Source organism: Balaenoptera musculus, chromosome 8 (genome assembly GCF_009873245.2).
Source record: "Balaenoptera musculus isolate JJ_BM4_2016_0621 chromosome 8, mBalMus1.pri.v3, whole genome shotgun sequence".
In the NCBI taxonomy this organism is placed as follows: domain Eukaryota; kingdom Metazoa; phylum Chordata; class Mammalia; order Artiodactyla; family Balaenopteridae; genus Balaenoptera; species Balaenoptera musculus.
Genome location: NC_045792.1, coordinates 73004804 through 73028039, shown reverse-complemented (window position 1 = coordinate 73028039; position 23236 = coordinate 73004804). Strand labels below are relative to the sequence as shown.

General features: G+C 36.1%; 1 protein-coding gene across 2 annotated transcripts in view; it reads right to left on the bottom strand.

Annotated features, from left to right (window-relative positions):
• PRMT3 (protein arginine methyltransferase 3) overlaps nucleotides 1–23236 on the bottom strand; it is a 142856-nt gene that overhangs the window by 98127 nt on the left and 21493 nt on the right. For both annotated transcript variants that reach the window (XM_036862275.1, XM_036862274.1), the window contains exon 9: nucleotides 15623–15744. In XM_036862275.1, coding sequence (XP_036718170.1) covers nucleotides 15623–15744 — 122 coding nt within the window. The remainder of the gene's footprint in view (nucleotides 1–15622; nucleotides 15745–23236) is intronic.

The window sequence follows — 23236 nt, the reverse complement described above, 5'->3', positions numbered from 1 at the left end:
ACCCTAAAGCCTGCAATTTTATATGTAAATATATACCCCACAGATGTGTGCACCAGGCACATGTACAAAAAGTTCATGACAAAATCGTTCTTAACAGACCTAAACTGGAAAACACAAAAATTCCCATCAGGAACAGAAAAGATAAATTGGGATATATTAATCAATGGCATTCTATATAACAATAAACATGAATGAACACTAAAAATAATGTTGAGCAAAACAAGCTAGACAAAAAGAATGAATAATATATGATTTCATTTATCTAAAGGTCAAAATTGAGTAAACGAAACTATGCCCATTTAAGTGGTTAAAATATAAAGGAAGTGATTACCACCAAAGTCAGGATGGTACTTACCTCAATCAAGCAGGGAGAGCATCTGACTGAAAAAGGGAAAATGGAGGTGGGAGGAATTCTGAAGTGCTGGAAATGTTCTCTTTCCTATTATTTATCCATACATATGCATATTAGAACATATAATTTATGTGTTATGCACTTTTTAATATGTATATCTCACACAAAGGTAAAAAAGAAAGGATGTTTATATCCCATCTGAGTTTTTTCAAAGAGGTATTTAATAAAATTCTCTATGAAAAAATTGCTGCAGTTGCTTACTATTTACTGAAATATTTAATTGGGCTTTCACAATTACAAACACTTCAAAGGAAACAGAAAGCAATCTTCTAAAAAGAGCAAAATGTTCCCACTGCCGTAGAAATATCTTCAGAATGCTCATGCGAAACAAGGTGTGTCCTGTAAAAGGCCATCTGCTCAGGCTGTTTATTGTCTGCTACAAGTCATAATCCTATTTGCCTCAGTAATTACTTGTTCAAATATAACTGGAAAGATTAAGATTTCAGGGAATACAGAAAAAAAGACAAAGGCCATAATTCCCAGTAATTCTGTATTAAAACATCACAACACAGATATCATTCATGTAGATAACCCCTTTTATGAGACTGCTCATCTTAATCACCACCTGATTTACCATTCATGAAAGAAACTATAGATTTTACTTATTTTTCTTTTCTCAAGTGTCCAATCACTAAACCCTACGTTAGCATAAAAGCATTCGAAATGAATTCTATCTCTGGAAACACCTGCTCAAAACTAGCATAGATTTAATCTACAGAAATACAACATCATAATAAAAAGAGTATGTTAAGTAAGTCTCTTAACTAATCCAATAAACACAAATTATCTATTTTTCTAAGTGAACATTTTGTTAGAACAACAATCACTATCCTATATTATTTCCTATCTTAAAAGTAGCAATTTAAGCTTTATCTCATGATACAGGGACATCATCATGATTAATTATCTGATACCGGGCATACAGAGATAAAAGACATGGTCTGTGCACTTAAGAACATGGTCTAAGGGATTCAGAGCAGTAAAGAACACAGGGTCCATAGGAGCTAATATAATAAGCCCTTAACTAAGTGAGTGACATTTGAGCTTAGTCAGGAAAAAAACAGAGCATCCACAAAGATGTATGCGAGCATGGGGGTAAAGGAGGGTGCCTCATCTCTGTGTGCACAAACTGCCTGTGGTTATGTGTGTGTGTGTGTGTGTGTGTGTGTGTGGGTGTGTGTGTGTATGGAAAAGAAATTCCAAGTTTGAAGAGCTATAAATAGTTTAGTATGATTAGAGCAACAAGAGGTAGTATGTAGTGACAAAGTTGGGAAGTAGTTAGAGGGGATGCAAAGGAGTCTAGATTTTATTTAGAGATAATGAGGAGCCATTTCAGGATTTTTAGAATGAGAAATATAGGATCAAATTTGTAATGTACCTCTGCCCAATGTGATTTTGATAAAAGACATAGTCTAGGTTCTAAGAAAGAACACGGTCTAGCAGGGAGACAGACGTGCAAACAGCATAAAGTACCACAGGGGTTCATACAATGAACACCTTATCAACTAAATGGCATTTAAAGTTGGTGACAAAATTATTATAAAGTTTACCTAGAAGAATACATGGGTGATAACAACTATTTTTTCAAAATGCATATGAGGCAGGGGGACAGGGAGGGAATACCCTGATATAAAAATATACAAGGTATAATATTACTTTGCTTTCAATTAGCTATGGCACCCAAGCATACATATTTCTCTCTTGTTCCCCAAGCATGCTGAAATGACAATAAAGTAATACAAAATGTAATAAATTTATAAACTCATGGCAATTTTAGAAGGTGATATCAAACAACCAAAGATTCTGATAAATTTAGTGGGGAAAAAAAGGAGAATCAAATCATTTTGGTAAACTTGTGAAGAAGGATCCAGTGCTCAGTGCACACATCAGAGAAGCCTGTAGTGGAGGTGGGAGCCATTTTTCACAACACAAATGCCTGATGTCAAGAGGTATACAAAGTGGAAGTGACAAAGGAACTGAAATATCATAGGAGAAGTGGTGCCCAGAACAGATCTCCCTCCTTTCTTCTCAGGGAGATGAGAGAAAACCCATACCAATTACCTTTATGAAATAATCTAGTCCTCCATTCATAAATGTAAAAAACCAAGAATCCTTAACTATTTGAGATAGGGGAAAGATGTAAGGACATCTCATAAACAACAAGTACTACCAGGCAGATAATTTCAATGTAGGGGACAGACTTGCAATTAGAACAAATCTATTCCATGAGCTGCCTCCCTCCCAAATGTACCATTTGTGTTTACAGGAGTGTAGCTGTGGAATTACTAACACTGAGGACATTTATTATTTAAAATTAGCAATAGCTTAGCTTCTAACACAATGAAAAACAACGAAGAAAGAATAACCTGGATTCAGGCAGAGACAATATGTTTTCAGTCTTTGGTGTTGACAATTTATCTGGCTTTGAATGTTTGATGTCCTGGGTCTTGAAAATACATTCATTCATTCATTCACTGAGTAAGTATTTACACTGAATACCTACCTGTGTGCCTGGTACCCTTCCAGGTGGTGGGGCACATCCGTGAATGAAACGGAGAAAAATCCCTGTCTAACCTTAGGGAGCTGATATTTTTCGTAAAGCTTACATTTCCATGTATTTCATCTCCTGTAACCTAAGTCATTAAAAAGCCTTACCAAAATGTTGATAGTGAGACCTCATACCAGGATCAGAGGTAATTTTTAGTTTCTCCTTTATCCTCTCATGTCTTCCCAACACAAAGACAACTTTTTACCCCTTTCTTCCTTTATTTATTTAAAGGGGAAGAGAATTGGTAGGAAAATCAATCTGGCTGCACTAAGAGAGTACATGACAGAAAACCAAATAACTGAATACAAACAACCGAGCTACTTATGTGCAGATGTGTTAATTCATGTAAGTATATACACAATACAAGAATGTGAATTAAGGCACGGATTTAAGAAACATCAACAAGGGACTTTGCTGGTGGCGCAGTGGTTAATAATCCGCCTGCCAATGCAGGAGACACGGGTTCGAGCCCTGGTCCGGGAAGATCCCACATGCCACAGAGCAACTAAGCCCATGCGCCAAAACTACTGAGCCTGTGCTCTAGAGCCTGTGAGCCACAACTACCGAGCCCTCGTGCCACAACTACTGAAGCCTGCACGCCTAGAGCCCGTGCTCCAAAACAAGAGAAGTCACCACAATGAGAAGCCCGCCCATCGCAACAAAGAGTAGCTCCTGCTCGCTGCAACTAGAGAAAGCCCGCGTGCAGTGACAAAGACCCAACGCAGCCAAAAATAAATAAAAATAAATAAATAAATATAAAAGAAACATCAACTGTAGACAAGGGATGGATTTGAGAAACAATAAGGCTTTTCAAGAGGACTCTATCTCCAGCAAGTGTGCTGATGAAGGAAACGTCAAGTTTGAGTCCCACGTTTCCATTTGACCTGTGAGAAGAGTTAATGCAGGTCTGTTCTCTCAGTTCATACTTCTTTCTGTAACCGTGGCAATAATTCATCAAACCGTAAGAACAAAACTCCTGAACATTCATGTAGTTTCTGGTTAATGATGCTATTCTATACACGTGAAGCTGTGGACCAAGACAAATCAGAGGACAGCATGTTTAAAGTAAACATGAAGGTTCCTGATATGTACCTGGTATCTGACATGGGTTTGTACAATGGCTGGTCACACAGCAGGTATGTGCCTATGTGACCAGTTCTCTTTGAGAACTATAGACTCTAAGACTCAAGCAAACTTCCTTGGGTAGAGACATATCATAAGAGTCTCTGAGGTTCACAGCTAGAAGGAAAAGTACATCTTGTGTGACTCTTGCAGAGAAGAAAGGATTTTGTGGAAGCCTGTACATGACCTCCTTACCTATGGATATCTTTTTCTTGCTGTCCCTGGACTATATCCTTTGCTGTAATAAATCTTAGCTGGGAACACAACTTTATATTGAGTCATGTGAGTTCTTCCAGTGAACCACTGAACTAGTGGGTAGTCATGGGCCCCCCAAGACAGGACCACTGAGTTGACACAAAATTAAGGGGATGGTGGGATGCAAGAAAAACTGAATTTAGTTTCCATGTAAGGCGTCTTGATCACCTTCATTACCTTCATTAGAAGACTCCTGAGCAGCAAATTTTTTTTTTTTTTTTAGCATTTTAGCTTCATCAGTGGTTCAAAGTTCCCTTCAGCTTTAACTTGCTCTTCTATTATTTCTATTATATTTAGAAACAAATATGAAAAAACACCCGTTACTTCAAGAATTTATCCTGGTGTATTTTGTGATCTTGTTCCAAATATTATATATACCACCACTACCTTTAAATTCATTAAGTTACTTTATTCTTCTCAAAAACCTTTCACTAAGTATCTACCACATATAAGACACTTTGCCAGGTGTTACAGGGATAAAAATATTAAGAAGATAAAGCTCTTATCCTAGAATCCAGAGAAGGATATTTACATAAATATGACAACAGATCTAGGCTTTTCTTAATGTTTCATTTTTAACAGTATTCTAGACACAGGCAATATAAAAGACTGCATCTTTAATGTCATACTGAGATTGAAAGCACTGCATTGTAGCCATATGATAGATCAATCCTCTCATGAAAACTCCTCTGCAATAACATCCAAAAGTCTGAATAATGAGCTATTCCACAGCGGAGTCAATGAGAAACCAAAGGCAGCCAGAGTAATGGTAAAAATATTGCCAGAGGCTACCCCTGCTTCCTGAGGGTGAACATTGGATACAACTGTCTGGCAACTGAATAGCTTTGCTGTCCTTAGGTAAGTTTATGTTTTTGAAATGATCATTCACTGGAATGTGACAGCTAGAAAAAGAAACAATTTCTCATTCCTTCCATATCACTTTGAGTTCTATTTGTCCCTGCTAATATAACATCTTTAAAAATCCATATTCTACTTTATTCACGTCTGCAACCTCAGAACTGCAAGCCTGACCTTCTTATTAAGTCCCAATTTATATACAAATAATTTATATATGTATATAAGCCCTAATATATATATATATATATCAGTTTACATTAAAGCCAAAACTTACTCCATTCTACACTCATCTACACTCATTTCTTTAGAAATGTTAGATCTCTTTTTTAAACAAAGAAAAATAAAAATTATTTTATCATTATTTTGAACACAACTCAAGGATTGTAAGTTGAATATATCTAAAAGAATAATGAAACATGTATTTTAAAAGTATCCATCTTTTAGAATTTAAAGTACTTTTTTCAGATGTAAGCTTATGGAGTTTTACAGAAATCCTGCTGTGTATAGATTTCTGACAGAGAAAGAAGCCTCAGAATTACTAAAGACAATTCACAGCCTGCTAATCAGAAGAGTTGCTTTCACTGACTGATGATAGTTCTAGAAAACTCCAGTGCAATAATAGACAAGTATAAGAGAAGCTTAGCGTAGATTTCAAGGGAGGAGAGTGAATACGGAATACAGCTGGCTAATACTTGAAGTTTTATGGTGTAAGAGAACAGACTGTGAAACAGAAAGAATACAAAAAAGAGAGTCATCATATGTTGGTGGACAGCTGCAAGAAATGATCATTTTAGAAACATAACCAACCAAATGTAAAGTATTATCGGAGGCACTGGTGCCAAGCCAAACATACCACTGCAGTTATCACCTAATATTATTATAATTACTAACATTTAGTAAGCAGATACATGTCAGCCACTTTGTAAAGCACCACAAATGGATTCAATCCTTAAAATAATCTTGTGAGATAGGTACTACCATCAACCCCATTTTATAAATGAAGAGACCGGGGTTAAAGAAGTTAAGCAATTTGCCCATTTTCATAAAGCTAAACAGTCAAAAAGCCAAAATTAGAAATCAAGTCATATGGTTCCAGAGGCTGAGAGAAGTATGCTATTCTGCCTCCTCAACTGGTAGAATAATGAGCCAGTAAATGCTGGGGATATTAACAATAACCTGTTTCCTGAATATTCTTCTACAGGGACATTCACAAACAGAAGAACAGAGGTTATATCACCCCACAGTATAATTTTCAAATATTCGAATGGTAGACAAAGGAGAGATGCTGAGAACACTATGGAAATAGCTATCTTTTCACAATATAAAAAAAGCAGGGGGTGGAGTCAAGATGGCATACTAGGAGGATGCGGAATTCACGTCTCTGAACAACCAGGGCACCTACCAGGCACCAGTGGGGCACCATGGACACCTAAGGGGACGGAAGGAACCCACAGCAACTGGGTAGGATGGGGGCTGTGGGGGGGAGTGAAGGGGGAGGAGAAGTGGAGGCAGGAAGGGACTGGTGGCCAGAGGGGCGGCTGGGGGAGGGGAAGGGATCCCACGCCCAAAGCAGGAAATTGGGGGACCATCAGGAGGGCAGAGGATCAACAGGGAGCGTGGCCAGCTTTTCCCTGCCCACTTGGGCCCCCGGGAGCCTGCTGAGATCCCGGGCCTGATCTTCTGCCCACCTAGGCCCCCTCCAGCCACGAGGGTCCTGAGGGAGTGGAAGGGGGGGAGGGGGAGGAAAAGTAAAGGCCGGACCTCCCGGACTGGCATCCCTGAGCGGTGGCTGGGGGAGGAGAGGAGTTCCTACACCCAGTGGGACACACACACAGTTAGGGGTCCAGCGGGGACCAGGGAGACCCTGGGGGAGACAGTGGGCGTGGGGGGGCATGGAAGAGAACACAGCCGGTGCTCTCCCAGTCCACTTAGGCACCAGGGAGCCTACTGGGCTCCCAGGCCTAATCCTCTGCCCTTGGAGCCTCCTGCCAGGCAGAGCCCAAGACCCGCCCCTACACCCCCACCCAGGGCCCCACCTCTACACTCGGAGACCCCCTCTGTGAACCCCTCCAACCATGCTGGGCCTAAACCCCACCCACACACCCTCACCCAGGGCCCTACCTCCAAACTCTGGAACCCCACACTGCAGAGGCCCTCCTTCGTACCTGCTGCCTCTCCCCTTCTGCGCAGGTCCTAAGCAGAAGCCCCGCCCCAGGCGTGAACGTTGCCTGCCTAGGCCCCACTCCCTAGACTTTTTCTGGCTGCTGGGTCCTGAGCCTAGGCCCCGCCCCATGCTGAGACGTCACCCCCCCACCTGCCTAGGTACTGCCCCAACCTAAAACCCACCCCTGCCTAAGTTCCACTCTTGCCTAAACTCTGCCCCCAGAGCCAAGGCTTTTTTTTTCTTTTTTCCTCTTTTAGACTGGGGTTGTGTTTTACCTTGTTGGTTCATTTATATTTTTATTTTTTCTAATAAATCTTTTATTTTTCTAATTTTCTTTTACTCTTTATACTTTGTTATTGTTCTGCTACTTTTGGCTTGCTTCCCCCCCCCCCTTTTTTTTCTTTTTTCTGTTGTGGTTTTATTTTACCTTGTTGCAGTCGTTTCAATTATATTTTTATTTTTCCTAATATATTTTTTATCTTTCTAATTTTATTCTGCTTTTTATTCTTTGTTATTGTATTGCTTTTTTTTTTTTTTTTTTGCTACGCCACACGGCTTGCGGGATCTTGGTTCCCAGGCCAGAGGTCGGGCCCAAGCTCCTGTGGTGGGAGGGCCGAGTCCAAACTGCTGGACTAACAGAGAACCTCAGACCCCAGGGAATACTAATCAGAGTGAGGTCTCCCAGAGGTCCTCATCTCAGCACCAAGACCCAGCTCTATCCAACTGCCTGCAAACTCCACTGCTTGACGCCTCAAGCCAAACAACCAGTAACACAGGAATACAGCCCCACCCATCAAAAAAAAAAAAAGCAACAACAAAAAAATATGTTACAGATGAAGGAGCAAGGTAAAAACCTACAAGACCAAATAAATGAAGAAAAAATAGGCAACCTCCCTGAAAAAAATTCAGAGTAATGAGAGTAAAGATGATCCAAAATCTCAGAAACAGAATGGAGAAAATACAAGAAATATTCAACAAGGATCTAGAAGAACTAAACAGAAAACAGTGATGAACACAATAACGGAAATAAAAAATACTCTAGGAGGAATCAATAGCAGAATAACTGAGGCAGAAGAACAGATAAGTAAGCTGGAAGATAAAATGGTGGAAATAACTACTGCAGAGCAGAATAAAGAAAAAAGAATGAAAAGAATTGAGGACAGTGTCAGAGACGTCAGGGGGCAACATTAAATGCACCAACATTCAAATTATAGAGGTCCCAGAAGAAGAAGAGAAAAAGAAAGGGTCTGAGAAAATATCTGAGGAGATTATAGTTGAAAACTTCCCTAACATGGGAAAGGAAATAGTCAATCAAGTCCAGGAAGCACAGAGAGTCCCATACGGGATAAACCCAAAGAGAAACATAACAAGACACATATTAATCAAACTATCAAAAACTAAATACAAAGAAAAAATATTAAAAGCAACAAGGGAAAAGTGACAAATAACATACAAGGGAATCCCCATAAGGTTAACAGCTGATCTTTCAGCAGAAACTCTGCAAGCCAGAAGGGAGTGGCAGCACATATTTAAAGTGATGAAAGGGAAAAACCTACAACCAAGATTACTCTATGCAGCAAGGATCTCATTCAGATTTGATGCAGAAATCAAAAGCTTTACAGACAAGCAAAAGCTAACAGAATTCAGCACCACCAAACCAGCTTTACAACAAATGCTAAAGGAACTTCTCTAGGCAGGAAACACAAGAGAAAAAAAAGACCCACAAAAACAAACCCAAATCAGTTAAGAAAATGGTAATAGGAACATACATATCAATAATGACCTTGAATGTAAATGGATTAAATGCTCCAACCAAAAGACACAGACTGGCTGAATGGATACAAAAACAAGACCCATATATATGTTGTCTACAAAAGACCCACTTCAGACCTAGGGACACATACAGACTGAAAGTGAGGCGATGGAAAAAGATATTCCATGCAAATGGAAATCATAAGAAAGCTGGAGTAGCAATACTCATATCAGATAAAATAGACTTTAAAATAAAGACTGTTACAAGAGATAAGGAAGGACACTACATAATGATCAAGTGATCGATCCAAGAAGAAAACTTAACAATTATAAATATTTATGCACCCAACATGGGAGCACCTCAATACATAAGGCAAATGTTAACAGCCATAAAAGGAGAAATCAACAGTAACACAATCATAGTAGGGGACTTTAACACCCCACTTACACCAATAGACAGATCATCCAGACAGAAAATAAATAAGGAAACACAAGCTTTAAATGACACAATAGACCAGATAGACTTAATTGATATCTTTAGGACATTCCACCCAAAAGCAGAAGAATACACTTTCTTCTCAAGCGCACACGGAACATTCTCCAGAACAGATCACATTTGGGGTCACAAATCAAACCTTGGAAAATTTAAGAAAACTGAAATCATATCAAGCATCTTTTCCAACCACAACGTTATGAGACTAGAAATCAATTAAAGGAAATAACAGTAACAAACACAAATACATGGAGTCTAAACAGTGTGCTGCTAAATAACCAAGAGATCACTGAAGAAATTAAAGAGGAAATCAAAAAATACCTAGAAACAAATGACAACAAAAACACGACAATCCAAAACCTATGGGACGCAGCAAAAGCAGTTCTAAGAGGGAAGTGCATAGCAATTCAGGCTCACCTCAAGAAACAAGAAAAATCTCAAATAAACAATCTAACCTTATACCTAAAGTAACTAGAAAAAGAAGAACAAAGAAAACTCAAAATTATAGAAGGAAAGAAATCATAAAGATCAGAGCAGAAATAAATGAAATAGAAACAAAGGAAACAATAGCAAAGATCAATAAAACTAAAACCTGGTTCTTTGCGAAGATAAACAAAATTGATAAACCTTTAGCCAGACTCATCAAGAAAAAAGGGGAGAGGATGCAAATCAATAAAATTAGAAATGAAAAAGAAGAGATTACAACTGACACCGCAGAAATACAAAAGATCGTAAGAGACTACTACAAGCAACTATATGCCAATATAATGGACAACCTGAAAGAAATGGACAAATTCCTGGAAAAGTACAACCTTCCAAGACTGAACCAGGAAGAATTAGAAAATATAAAGAGACGAATCACAGGTAATGAAATTGAAACCATAATTTAAAATCTTCCAACAAACAAAAGTCCAGGACCACATGGCTTCACAGGTGAATTCTATCAAACATTTTGAGAAGAGTTAACACCTATCCTTCTCAAACTCTTCCAAAAAATTGTGGAGGGAGGAACACTCCCAAACTCGTTCTACGAGGCTACCATTACCCTGATACCAAAACCAGACAAAGATGTCACACAGAAAAATTATAGACCGATATTACTGATGAACACAGACACAAAAATCCTCAACAAAATACTAGCAAACAGAATCCAACAACACATTAAAAGGATCATACACCATGATCAAGTGGGATTTATCCCAGGGATGCAAGGATTCTTCAATATACACAAAACAGTGTGATACACCATATTAACAAATTAAAGAATAAAAACCATATGATCATCTCAATAGATGCAGAAAAAGCTTTTGACAAAATTCAACACCCATTTACGATAAAAACACTTCAGAAAGTGGGCATAGAGGGAACCTACCTCAACATAATAAAAGCCACATACAACAAACCCACAGGAAACATCATTCTCAATGGTGAAAAACTGAAAGCATTTCCTCTAAGATCAGAACAAGAAAAGGTTGCCCACTCTCACCACTATTATTCAACATAGTTTTGGAAGTCGTAGCCACAGCAATCAGAGAAGAAAAAGAAATAAAAGGAATACAAATTGGAAAGGAAGTAAAACTGTCACTGTTTGCAGATGACATGATACTATACATAGAAAATCCTAATGATGCCACTAGAAAACTACTAGAACTAATCAATGAATTTGGTATGGTTGCAAGATACAAAATTAATGCACAGAAATCCCTTGCATTCCTATACACTAACAAAGATCAGAAAGAGAAATTAATGAAACAATCCCATTTACCATCTCAACAAAGAGAATAAAATACCTAGGAATAAACCTACCTAAGGAGGCAGAAGACCTGTACTCAGAAAACTATAAAACACTGATGAAAGAAATCAAAGATAATATAAACAGATGGAGAGATATACCATGCTCCTGGATTGGAAGAATCAATACTGTGAAAATGACTATACTACCCAAAGCAATCTACAGGTTCAATGCAATCCCTATCAAATTACCAGTGGCATTTTTCACAGAACTAGAACAAGAAATTTTATAATCTGTATGGAAACACAAAAGACCCTGAATAGCCAAAGCAATCTTGAGAAAGAAAAATGGAGCTGGTGGAAGCAGGCTCCCTGACTTCAGACTATACTACAAAGCTACAGTAATCAAGACAGTATGGTACTGGCACAAAAACAGAAATATAGATCAATGGAACAGGATAGAAAGCCCAGAGATAAACCCATGTACATATGGTCACCTTATCTTTGATAAAGGAGGCAAGAGTATACAATGGAGAAAAGACAGCCTCTTCAATAAGTGGTGCTGGGAAAAATGGACAGCTACATGTAAAAGAATGAAATTAGAACACTCCCTAAAAACCATACACAAAAATAAACTCAAAATGGATTAAAGACCTAAATGTAGGGCCAGACACTATAAAACTCTTAGAGGAAAACATAGGCAGAACACTCTATGACATAAATCACAGCAAGATCCTTTTTGAGCCACCTCTTAGAAAAATGGAAATAAAAACAAAAATAAACAAATGGGACCTAATGAAACTTAAAAGCTTTTGCACAGCAAAGGAAACCATAACAAGACGAAAAGACAGAATTTCCATTTCTCAGAATGGAGAGAAAATATCTGCAAATGAAGCAACTGACAAAGGAGTAATCTCCAAAATATACAAGCAGCTCATGCAGCTCAGTATCAAAAAAACAAGCAACCCAATCCAAAAATGGGCAGAAGACCTAAATAGACATTTCTCCAAAGAAGACATACAGATGGCCAACAAATGCATGAAAAGATGCTCAACATCACTAATCATTAGAGAAATGCAAATCAAAACCACAATGAGGTATCACCGCACACCAGTCAGAATGGCCATCATCAAAAAATCTACAAACAGTAAACGCTGAAGAGGGTGTGGAGAAAAGGGAACCCCTTTGCACTGTTGGTGGGAATGTAAATTGATACAGCCACTATGGAGAACAGTATGGAGGTTCCTTAAAAAACTAAAAATAGAACTACCATAGGACCCAGCAATCCCAGTACTGGGCATATACCCTGAGAAAACCATAATTCAAAAAGAGTCACGAACCACAATGTTCACTGCAGCACTATTTACAATAGCCAGGACATGGAAGCAACCTAAATGTCCATCAAGAGATAACTGGATAAAGAAGATGTGGCACATATATACAAGGGAATATTACTCATCCATAAAAAGGAACAAAATTGAGTTATTTGTAGTGAGGTGGATGGACCTACAGTCTGTCATACAGAGTGAAGTAAGTCAGAAAGAGAAAAGTACCATATGCTAACACATATATATGGAATTTAAAAAAGCGGTACTGATGAATCTAGTGGCAGGGCAGGAATAAAGACGCAGATGTAGAGAACAGACTTGAGGGCATGGGGGGATGGGGAAGCTGGGATGAAATGAGAGAGTAGCAGTGACGTGTACACACTACCAAATGTAAAACGGATGGCTAGTGGGAAGCTGCTGCATAGCACATGGAGATCAGCTCGGTGCTTTGTGACCGCCTAGAGAGGTGGGATAGGGAGGGTGGGAGGGAGGCTCAAGAGGGAGGGGATGTGGGGATATATGTATACATATAGCTGATTCACTTTGTTGTACAGCAGAAACTAACACAACATTGTAAAGCATTTATACTCCAATAAAGATGTGGAAAAAAAAAAAGAAGACAAAGGAGAACATCTTTGAAGAAAAGTACAATGTTGGCTCATCCAAAACAAAAAGGTCTGATTTTCAAACTCTATAGGTTCTAAGTAAAGCAAACTACTGAATGCAACCAATACATGCCCTGTGAGTAGTGAAATGGAGAGACAGCATAGTAAATTGGCTTTGAGTATGGACCATGGAGTCAGGCTGCCTGGGATCTAATCCTGGCCGCACTACAAATAAGGAGAGTTACGTAGTCTCTGTATCTCAATTTCCTAATCTCTATAAAAACAAATATATATATATATATATATATATATATATATATATATATATATATGTACTGTTTTTGTACCTACCTCAAAAGAAATTAAATAGAAAGTAGTAAGTTAATGTTAGCAACTTTTATTGTTAAATTTAAGTACCTAGAATTGAATGCTAAGTCATTTTCAATAAATGCTCTCATGCAAAATTTCCATACACTCCAGCACTAAATTTCATACACAATGAATTTGATTATAATCATTGTACAAACATATTTCTAAAAAGTCACTAGGAATCAGGGCTTCTGTGAAATAAAATGAAAACAAAACAAAATAAAATGAGTGCTATCACTATCTTTTTCTTCCATAAAGGAATTAAAATGAGAGCACATCTAGTCTCACCTTACAGAAATCAAAAATGACAAATGAATACATAAATGAACATGGTCTTTCATAAGATGAGAATTTCTAATAGAAATATCTTACTATTAGTAATCTTACTATCACAACAATAAAATTTTGATAATTCATCTAAAACAATCTCTTCTCTGGGACAGTGGTTCTCATATCTGTTTGGATGGTAATGCACAAGCAAGAGAGGGTGCTCTTTACAGAACCCCCAAAATGATGCTGTTGTAGTTAATGGCAACATAAGAAATAAAAAAACTTTACTAGATTATGGATTGCATATGCATATGCAACACAGATGCATATTCTCTAATATGAAAATAATAACCACAAACCTCTATGAAAAAATCTAAGAGCAATGTCATTTTTTCATTAACATTAATTTGGTACTTGTTAGTAATAACAGTTGCTAACTTCTGAATACCTACTACATGCCAGGGCAGGCAATATGCCAAAGAGACTGAGGTGCATATCTTACTTATAACTTATTTACCTTACTCATAACCATATGAGGTAGTCATCATTATTTTCATTTTGACAGTAAAACAACTGAGGTTTCAAAGAGGTTAGATATAATTTAACTGAAGTTCAAACAACAGGGAAGGGACAGAGCAAGGACTCAAACCTGTCTGACTCAAACTTTGCACTCTTAACCACAACACTAGACTTCAATGCAATAAAATCTAAAAATTTAAACATTTTACATAATTAAATTTTATACGAATCAGAAATGATCAATATTAACCAATTTTAAGAATAAAACATATGTATCAGTGGGAGGACCATTTAAGAATCATTGCTGAGAATCTAACGTAAGCATCACAAAAGCTGTTAAAAGAGTAGACCTTAAATGTTTCCAACACAAAAAAGAAATGGTAATTATTTCATGTGACACAATGGAGGTGTTAGCTAATACTATGGTGGTAATCATTCTGTAATATATTAATGTATCAAAGCAATACATTTTACACCTTAAACTCACACAATATTATGTGTCAATTATATCTCAATAAAGCTGGGGGAAAAAAGAATCACTAAGAAGCCTGCTATTAAAATTATTCTGGAAATTATTCCAAAGTTCCAAATGTAACATGCTTTGGTTAAGTACACAGCTAACAAAATCTAGTTCTAAAAGCTGTAGTTCAAATGAAGGTCTTCTTACTAGGATATAAGCCAACTGTAAAATCAATCACATATCAATTAACCTAACCAACTTAATTCCTCAAAGAGAGGAGATATTTTTAGAGAACATAATTAAGTTTGTAGCCATTCTGGAATTTACTTATTTTAATTTGAGGAGGCACAAGGGCTAGTGTTGTCAAAAAGAAAAAGATAATCCTTAGTCTTTTTAGTTGAACTGCTATTTGCTAAAGGAAATACTACTGATATATTGAGTTTTGTAGCAAGTCTTCTAACACTGCCTTATATGTCCATGATTTCTAATTTCATATTATTGTAATTAGCATATCTATAGCCATAATTGGAAGGACAGAAAACTATATAAAAATTATTCATAGCTCAAACATGTCTAGGTCAATCCAACTTAAAATCTTATTATTCTGGAATGAATTTTTACTAAAAGACAAGTGTCTTGAGTCTGCATTGGATCGCTATTAAAGACAAGAAAATCAATTGATATTAATCATTAAATTTAAGAATAATCTTAAATCAAGCCGTAAAAATGCATCTACCTTATGATATGCATTGCCTGGTAAAGTATTTCAGACTGATCAACTCCAAGAACCTTCTTTGCCCCAGCTTTAGCAGCAAACATAGAGAGAATTCCAGTTCCACAACCAACATCCAAAACTACCTGGTATAATAAAAAAACAGATATTATCGAGAAGTTCTAATACTTTAAATCCTATTCATATATGATGATGTTTCTGGCTAGGAATAGATAACAAAAATTTAAACTTTACCGATCAAATATGGTAATAATTTCTATTTGGGGAAACTGAAAATATAACTACATTAAGTTGTTTTAAATTCATAACAGTGTTTTGGCCACAGTCTGCTGCAATCAGATGCAACAATGTAAATTTAAGAAATGTTTTATATGAAATAAGCAATTCCCACAGACTTATTAAGAGGGAATTAGTCTCTGTTTTTTATTTCCTTATTGTATGTATGCTCTAATTTAGGCTTAGTAATTCTAAATTTTAACAGAAATAAACTTTCTCAAGTTTGAGTAGCAGGAATTAACTTAAGCAAGATAGCCTGATCCAGTACAATTTAAAAATGGTTATAAAGGAATCATGAATGGAATATAACTCAGCCATAAAAGGAAACAAAATTGAGTTATTTGTAGTGAGGTGGATGGACCTACAGTCTGTCATACAGAGTGAAGTCAGTCAGAAAGAGAAAAACAAATACTGTATGCTAACACATATATATGGAATCTAAAAAAAAATTGGTTCTGATGAACCCAAGGGCGGGACAGGAATAAAGACACAGACGTAGAGAATGGACTTGAGGACACGGGGCAGGGGGATAGAAAGGGAAGCTGGGACAAAGTGAGACAGTGGCATGGACATATATACACTACCAAATGTAAAATAGCTAGCTAGTGGGAAGCAGCCACATAGCACAGGGAGATCAGCTCGGTGCTTTGGGACCACCCAGAGGGGTGGGATAGGGAGGGTGGGAGGGAGGCACAAGAGGGAGGGGATATGGGGATATATGTATAAATATAGCTGATTCACTTTGTTATACAGCAGAAACTAACACACCATTGTAAAGCAATTATACTCCAATGAAGATGTAAAAAAAAAAATAAAGGAATCATGGATATAGAATATTGCCATAACCTCTCTACTTCCAAAATTAAATGTTCAACTCATTTTAATAATACAGGTACAATAAAAACAAATTGGCTTCTAGAATTCAGTAACCTGAGAATTTAATTTTGAAAAATGATATTATCATTGGTGAAAGAAATAAGAAGAACCAAATTTAAGATGTTATTGGGGATACGCAGGGAGCAATTATTTCTAATCAAGAATTTCATACGGTTCTTCCCAGAACAGTATAGTGAAACCTGCTTGGTTCACAGTAAAAAACAAAAACTAATTACCAAGGAAACACATTCAGCAAAATACTCAGAGGTACACTAGAAATTACCGAAACTGTAGTGCCTTAAGTCTTTCATTACCAATGACCTGAAACCCTATATACTTGTCTCAAAATATGAAATTATTTCAGTAGTCTTCTACTATAAGTATTCGCTGAGCATTACTAAGTGCAGGCGTTGATCATGGTGATGGGGTACAGCAACAAACAAGACCAAGTCCTTGTCCTAACAGAGCTTACAATCTTGTGGGGGAGACAAAGACAATGAACAGACAAAGAATAGAGAATAAAGAACAGAGAATGTTAACAGAGAATAGTAGTGTTATAAAGAAAACTCAAGCACAGAGTAGAGGTTAGAGCAAGGGGCGGGGGGACACACTCTTTTAGAATTTTAGATAGGTCTGCGAATACTTCTCTGATACATGTGAGCGGAGAAGGAAATGAAGTAAAGGAGTGTGCCAGTCAAATATCTGGAGGAAGTGCCTTCTAGCCATAGAAGATATTAAATGCAAAGCACAAGATTCCAGGCAAAGCAAGAAGGCCACTGTGGTTGAGCTGGGTGAGAAAGGTTCCATGGCGGTGAGATCAGGGTTAAGCAGGGGTCAGATCACATAAAGCCCTTGGATTTTATTCTGAGTAATGGGAAGCTACTGTAAGAAAAATAGAACTAGAATTAAGAATCTATTATATTTTTCAACAATTACTTTTTCACTAGGTAAAACATTCATACAGTTTAAACATCAAAAAGTGTATTTATATATCCTTCAAAAGAATTTTTATGCATATACAATGCAATACTATATATGTATTTCCTTCCCTCCTCTACACAAATGGAAGCATATTATACCCACTGTGCTACACATTGCTTTTTTCCTTAACAATATAATTTAGAGATCTTTCCATATCAGTTTATAGAACTTCTTTCTCTTACATAGCTGTATAGGATTCCGTATCATGGTTGTACCATAATCTACTGATCCAGTTCTCTACTGATGGACATTTACGTAGTTCCTGAAATTTTACCATGACAATCAATGCTGTAAATAACATTATACCTAACCCCATTCATACATGAGTAACTCTACAGAAGTATAAAGGAGTAAATCTATTCCTAGAAATAAAAACACTGGGTCAGAGAGAATATACATATTTGTAATTCTGCTAAACATAAATTACCTGCCATAGGGCAATTCTACTCATGAAGACTCCAATCAGCAATGTGTAAGGGCCAATTTCCTCACAGGTGACACTAGCCCATATAATCAAACTTTCAGATTTCTGCCAATATGGCAAGTACAAAATAATGATATACTGGTCTAGATTTAATGTGCATTTCCATTATCATGAGGTTTTGCATTATTTCATATGTTGCAGTTCTATGTGAACCATCTACTTATATCCTTTCTCCGTTTCTCCACCAAGTTGTTAGTCCTTCTCTTACCAAATTTCTTATCAAATTTTATCAAATAAGAGTTCTTTGTTAGTTAAGATCAGACCTTTGTAATATGACTTGCAATGTTTTCTCTCAGCATATGATTTTTCATCTTTTGATTCTGCTTACACTGATCTTTGCTATGTAGAAATTCTTTACTAACAGTCAAACTCATAAATCTTTTTTTTTTAATGGCTTCTGGATTTTGATCATAATTAGACTGACTTAGCCCATATTCTCTATTTCATTCACACTTCCTTCTGGTACATTTATAGTTTCATTACTACAGTTTTTTTTTTATCATAGTATACACTAAGAGGTATGGTTCCAACTTTACTTCTGTTCAGATAGCTAACCAATTGTCCCAACATGTTATTAAACAGTCTGTGTTTGCATCCCCCCGAAATTCATACGTTGAAATACTAACCCCCAAGGTGATGGTGTTAGAAGCTGGGGCCTTTCGGAGGTGATTATGACATGGGGACAGACCAAAACACACAGAAATTTTAGTGAATGCTGAAGGTCCCTGTCTCAATTCATTCACCATGCTATAACAAAAATACCATAAACTGAGTGGTTTGTAAACAAGAGAAATTTATTTCTCACAGTTCTGGAGGCTGGAAAGTCTAAGATCAAGGCACAGGTTGACTCTGGTGAGGGCCTGCTTTGTGGTTCACAGACATGACTTCTTGCTGTGTCCTCACATGACAGAGGAGAGGAAGGGATCCCTCTGGAGATCTGTGTATATTTTGGTTTATTTCTAGATTTTTATTCTGCTCCATTAATTTATACAATCACGTACCAGTAATTATTCTAATTATAGAAGCTTGGCAGAATTTCTATCTAGTAAAGCTGGTCCACCCTCACTGCCAATTGCTTTCAGTGTTTCTGGACAATTTTACATGTTTATTTTTCCACAAGAACAAGAAAATCAGCCTGTCTATGGTTTCTTTGTTTTTTTTTAAGTCTTAGCATTTTTATAGGGATCGCACTAAAATATAAATTTATGGAACACAGACAATTTTATTTTGTGTTTTCCATTCAGGAACATGGTATGACTTTCAATTTGTTTAAATCACCTGTTATGTTCTTCAGGAGTTTGGGGTTTTAAAAAATCTTTTTCATATAAGTCCTGCACATTAGTTAAGTCTGTTCCTACACATTTTATCTTCTGTATTGTTTACTAGTATAAGTGAAGTCTGTTCATTACATCTTTTTTTTTAATTAATTAATTAATTTATTTTTGGCTGCGTTAGGTCTTCGTTGCTGCATGTGGGCTTTCTTTATTTGCGGCGAGCGGGGGCTACTCTTTGTTGTGGTGCGCAGGCTTCTCACTGCGGTGGCTTCTTTTGTTGCAGAGCACGGGCTCTAGGCACACGGGCTTCAGTAGTGGCATGCTGGCTCAGTAGTTGTGGCTTGCGGGCTCTAGAGTGCAGGCTCAGTAATTGTGGCGCACGGGCTTAGTTGCTCCACGACATGTGGGATCTTCCCGGACCAGGGCTCAAACCCGTGTCCCCTGCACTGGCGGGCGGATTCTTAACCACTGCGCCACCAGGGAAGCCCTGTTCCATTATATCTTGAAAATATAATACACCAAAACTGACTCCAGAAGAGACAGAATCTAAACAGTCTAATTTCTATTGAAGAAATAAGGTTGCCAAAAGGCTACTGCTCTAAGAAGGACGAGGCCCAGATGGCTCCACAGGGAGAATGTGACTGTTTCTGCACATGTGGCCTATCTGGGTGAGTCAGCACATTTTAACATAACCACTTCACACACAAGAAAGTTTAAAAATTGTAAGATGTAATCTATACAACATCACTGCAAACAAAACTATTTTTTTAAAGTTCCAAATAAAATTATTAACCACAACATCAAGAAAATACTATAACACAGAGCATATATATTTATAGTATGGTTATAGTATATCAGTTTGAAATATTATGTGGCATAAAATATAAAAATATATATAACACAATAGTAAGTGATAACTTCCCAAAAACTTTCATTGAAATAAGATATTTGCAAAATTAAAAAATTAAAAATAAAAGATCAGTGTGGAATTTAGAAGTTTGATAGCACAGTGCTTTGGCAATGGTGTTTGGGAATATCAACACCCACACACTGTTTCTAGAAAGACAAGTTGGCAGCCCTAAAACCATCCTGGGTAGAACCTTTCTGACCTAGGGAGGCCACTGCTAGGAATTTATCTTATTATTCTTCTCTCATATTTATAAAAAGATTTTTAATATTTTATATTTTTACATGCAGCATTATTTCTAATATAAATCAAAACAATTTATGGACAATTTTACATTGGGTTTTTGAGCCATTAAAATAATGTTAATAAGGGATTATCTTAGAGAAATTGCTGAGCTACAAAAGCTAAGTACAGAAGGATATGTATCATTTACTCCAATTAGAGTGTGTGTTCTTTTTTAAGACTATACATACACACACATATATAATTTATACACATATGCATATATATATAAAATTCTTCTTTAACCTTTTCTGAAGGAAGGAGAGCTTCAGACAAGGAAAGTAACAGATCCAGGATCACAGAGCTGGTAATTTGTAAAGGTAGCACTCAAACATACATAGGTCAATCTGCTTTTTAAAGCTTATATTTAAATTATATTTTTAATTATATACTAATTATTTATTACATCTAGCTCAGATTTAGGTAGTTGGGCAAATAAACTAAAACCTGCTAGAATCAAAGAAAGAGGCAGAAATGATAACAGAATACACTAACATTATTCTATAAAATGATGAAGGAATGTGATTCACTGTTTCTAAAAAAAAAAAAAAAAAGGAAAAAGAGTGAATCAATTTTAACTTAGATAACAGTCAAAAGCATAAAAAAGGCACCTAACTGTGAATTTCTTCAGTGAACTACAAATAGAAATTAATTATGAGTGAGTGATAACACAATTATGCCACCCAAAGTTAAATTAAATCTGAGAAACCATATGGCCTCCACAGGAGCTTTGTGAATTAAAACAATATTAAGAAAGGAATGAAGGAAAGGAAGTAGGAAGGGAGGGATGGAGGGAGAAGGGAAGGAAGGAAGGAAGACATTTTAAATTATAAGCACCTTTTTGAAAAATAAATCTCTACCATTCACTAAATAATATGATACAGAAGCTAGTGCTGTGATATGAAATTTGTCTACCTAATGGAGATAAAAGCAAACAAAAACAATGGTAATAAAACTTAAGAAAACATGTTATTTCATACATTTTTTAAAAGAACTATATTTAAATAATTTCATGAACATGTTCTGTCATGGCACACAGAAATTATATGACCTATATATGAAAAATAGTGTGAATTAAAATATCATTAATGAATCCCACCCTAATTACTCATTCTATTTTAACATAACAGTGTTCAAAGTGTAGTGGCACAGGGTTAAGGGCACTAGACTAGGACTAAAACCCTCGTTTGTTTGCTTTTTTTTAGCTGCCTGTTTTAGGGAAAGTCAATTAACCTACTGGTTTCAAATTTCCTCATGTGAAAAAATAGAGATAAATACATACCTGCTATGAATACACCATATCGGTATATTGTATAGCAACAATGAGACAACATGCTTGAAAGTATTCTATAAATTATCAAATGCTATTTAAATATGTGTCATATATTTTTTAAATCTGTAGTCATAGTATAATATAAAGAAAAGTATCCCAAATCATTTAAAAATATGAAAGCTCTAGATTATTTAATATTGTTAATTATAGAAAATTATATCCTGAATATACTTCAAAGAGTTAGAAATTGACACACATAATATTTTACATTACAGTATACTTTTGAGAAAACACAAATGCCAAGCAAAATTAATTACACATTGATAAATTAAATGAAAGCATCTTAGGCAAAGTACTAAGGAAAAATACTCCCAGTTTATTAGTAAGCCCCTTTCTGACTTGGGCAGATTTAATCTCTTCAGTAAAAGCAGTAAGTGGAACACAAAATAATTAAACATTCTATGTGTTCCAGGGTCATGTATTTTGTCCAAAAATGTATAATATCATATATACAATATTTCTATAAGACTGTTACAAATAAAAAATTAAAAGCAGAAAGGGACTGTGTATAGGTCTATGAACCCAGTAAGATGTGCTTTGTATACATAGAAATATTCATAATTACTTAATTTCCCAATGATTAATCTTATGTTGACTAATACTTGTGCCTTTTCAGTATTTTCTTATGTAATATAACACAAAAGTCTATTCAGAGCATATTGAAAAAGAAACTTCTAACTACTTTTACTTAACGAATTCTTATGGCATTCAAATCAAAAATTATTTTAAAAAAGACGGCTCAAAGAAAGAAAATGATAGTGCTTTTATAAAAACAAAAATCATAAAATTTTAGAACCAGAAAGGTTTAAAAAATCATTTTATTTTTATTTTTAAATTTTTTTTTATTTTTTAACATCTTTATTGGAGTATAATTGCTTTACCATGGTGTGTTAGTTTCTGCTTTACAACAAAGTGAATCAGCTATACATAAAAAATCACTTTACAAGTGAAGCCCACAGAGATTCACCACTGTCTAAAATTATTATGTAGATGGTTCCTAAGAAGCCAGGCAGGACTAGTGATTCCCAGACTAGAACATGGTTAATTTCTATACAACATATTAAGGAAAAAATAAAATAAAAATCTAGGCAAAATCGAACTAAATATAAGGCAACATTTTTAATAGTAACATATTTGCTTTACTGGAAACAATGTGGTTTTTTAGACAAATATTAAATAAATTGTTCCAGCACTTGGGTGCAAA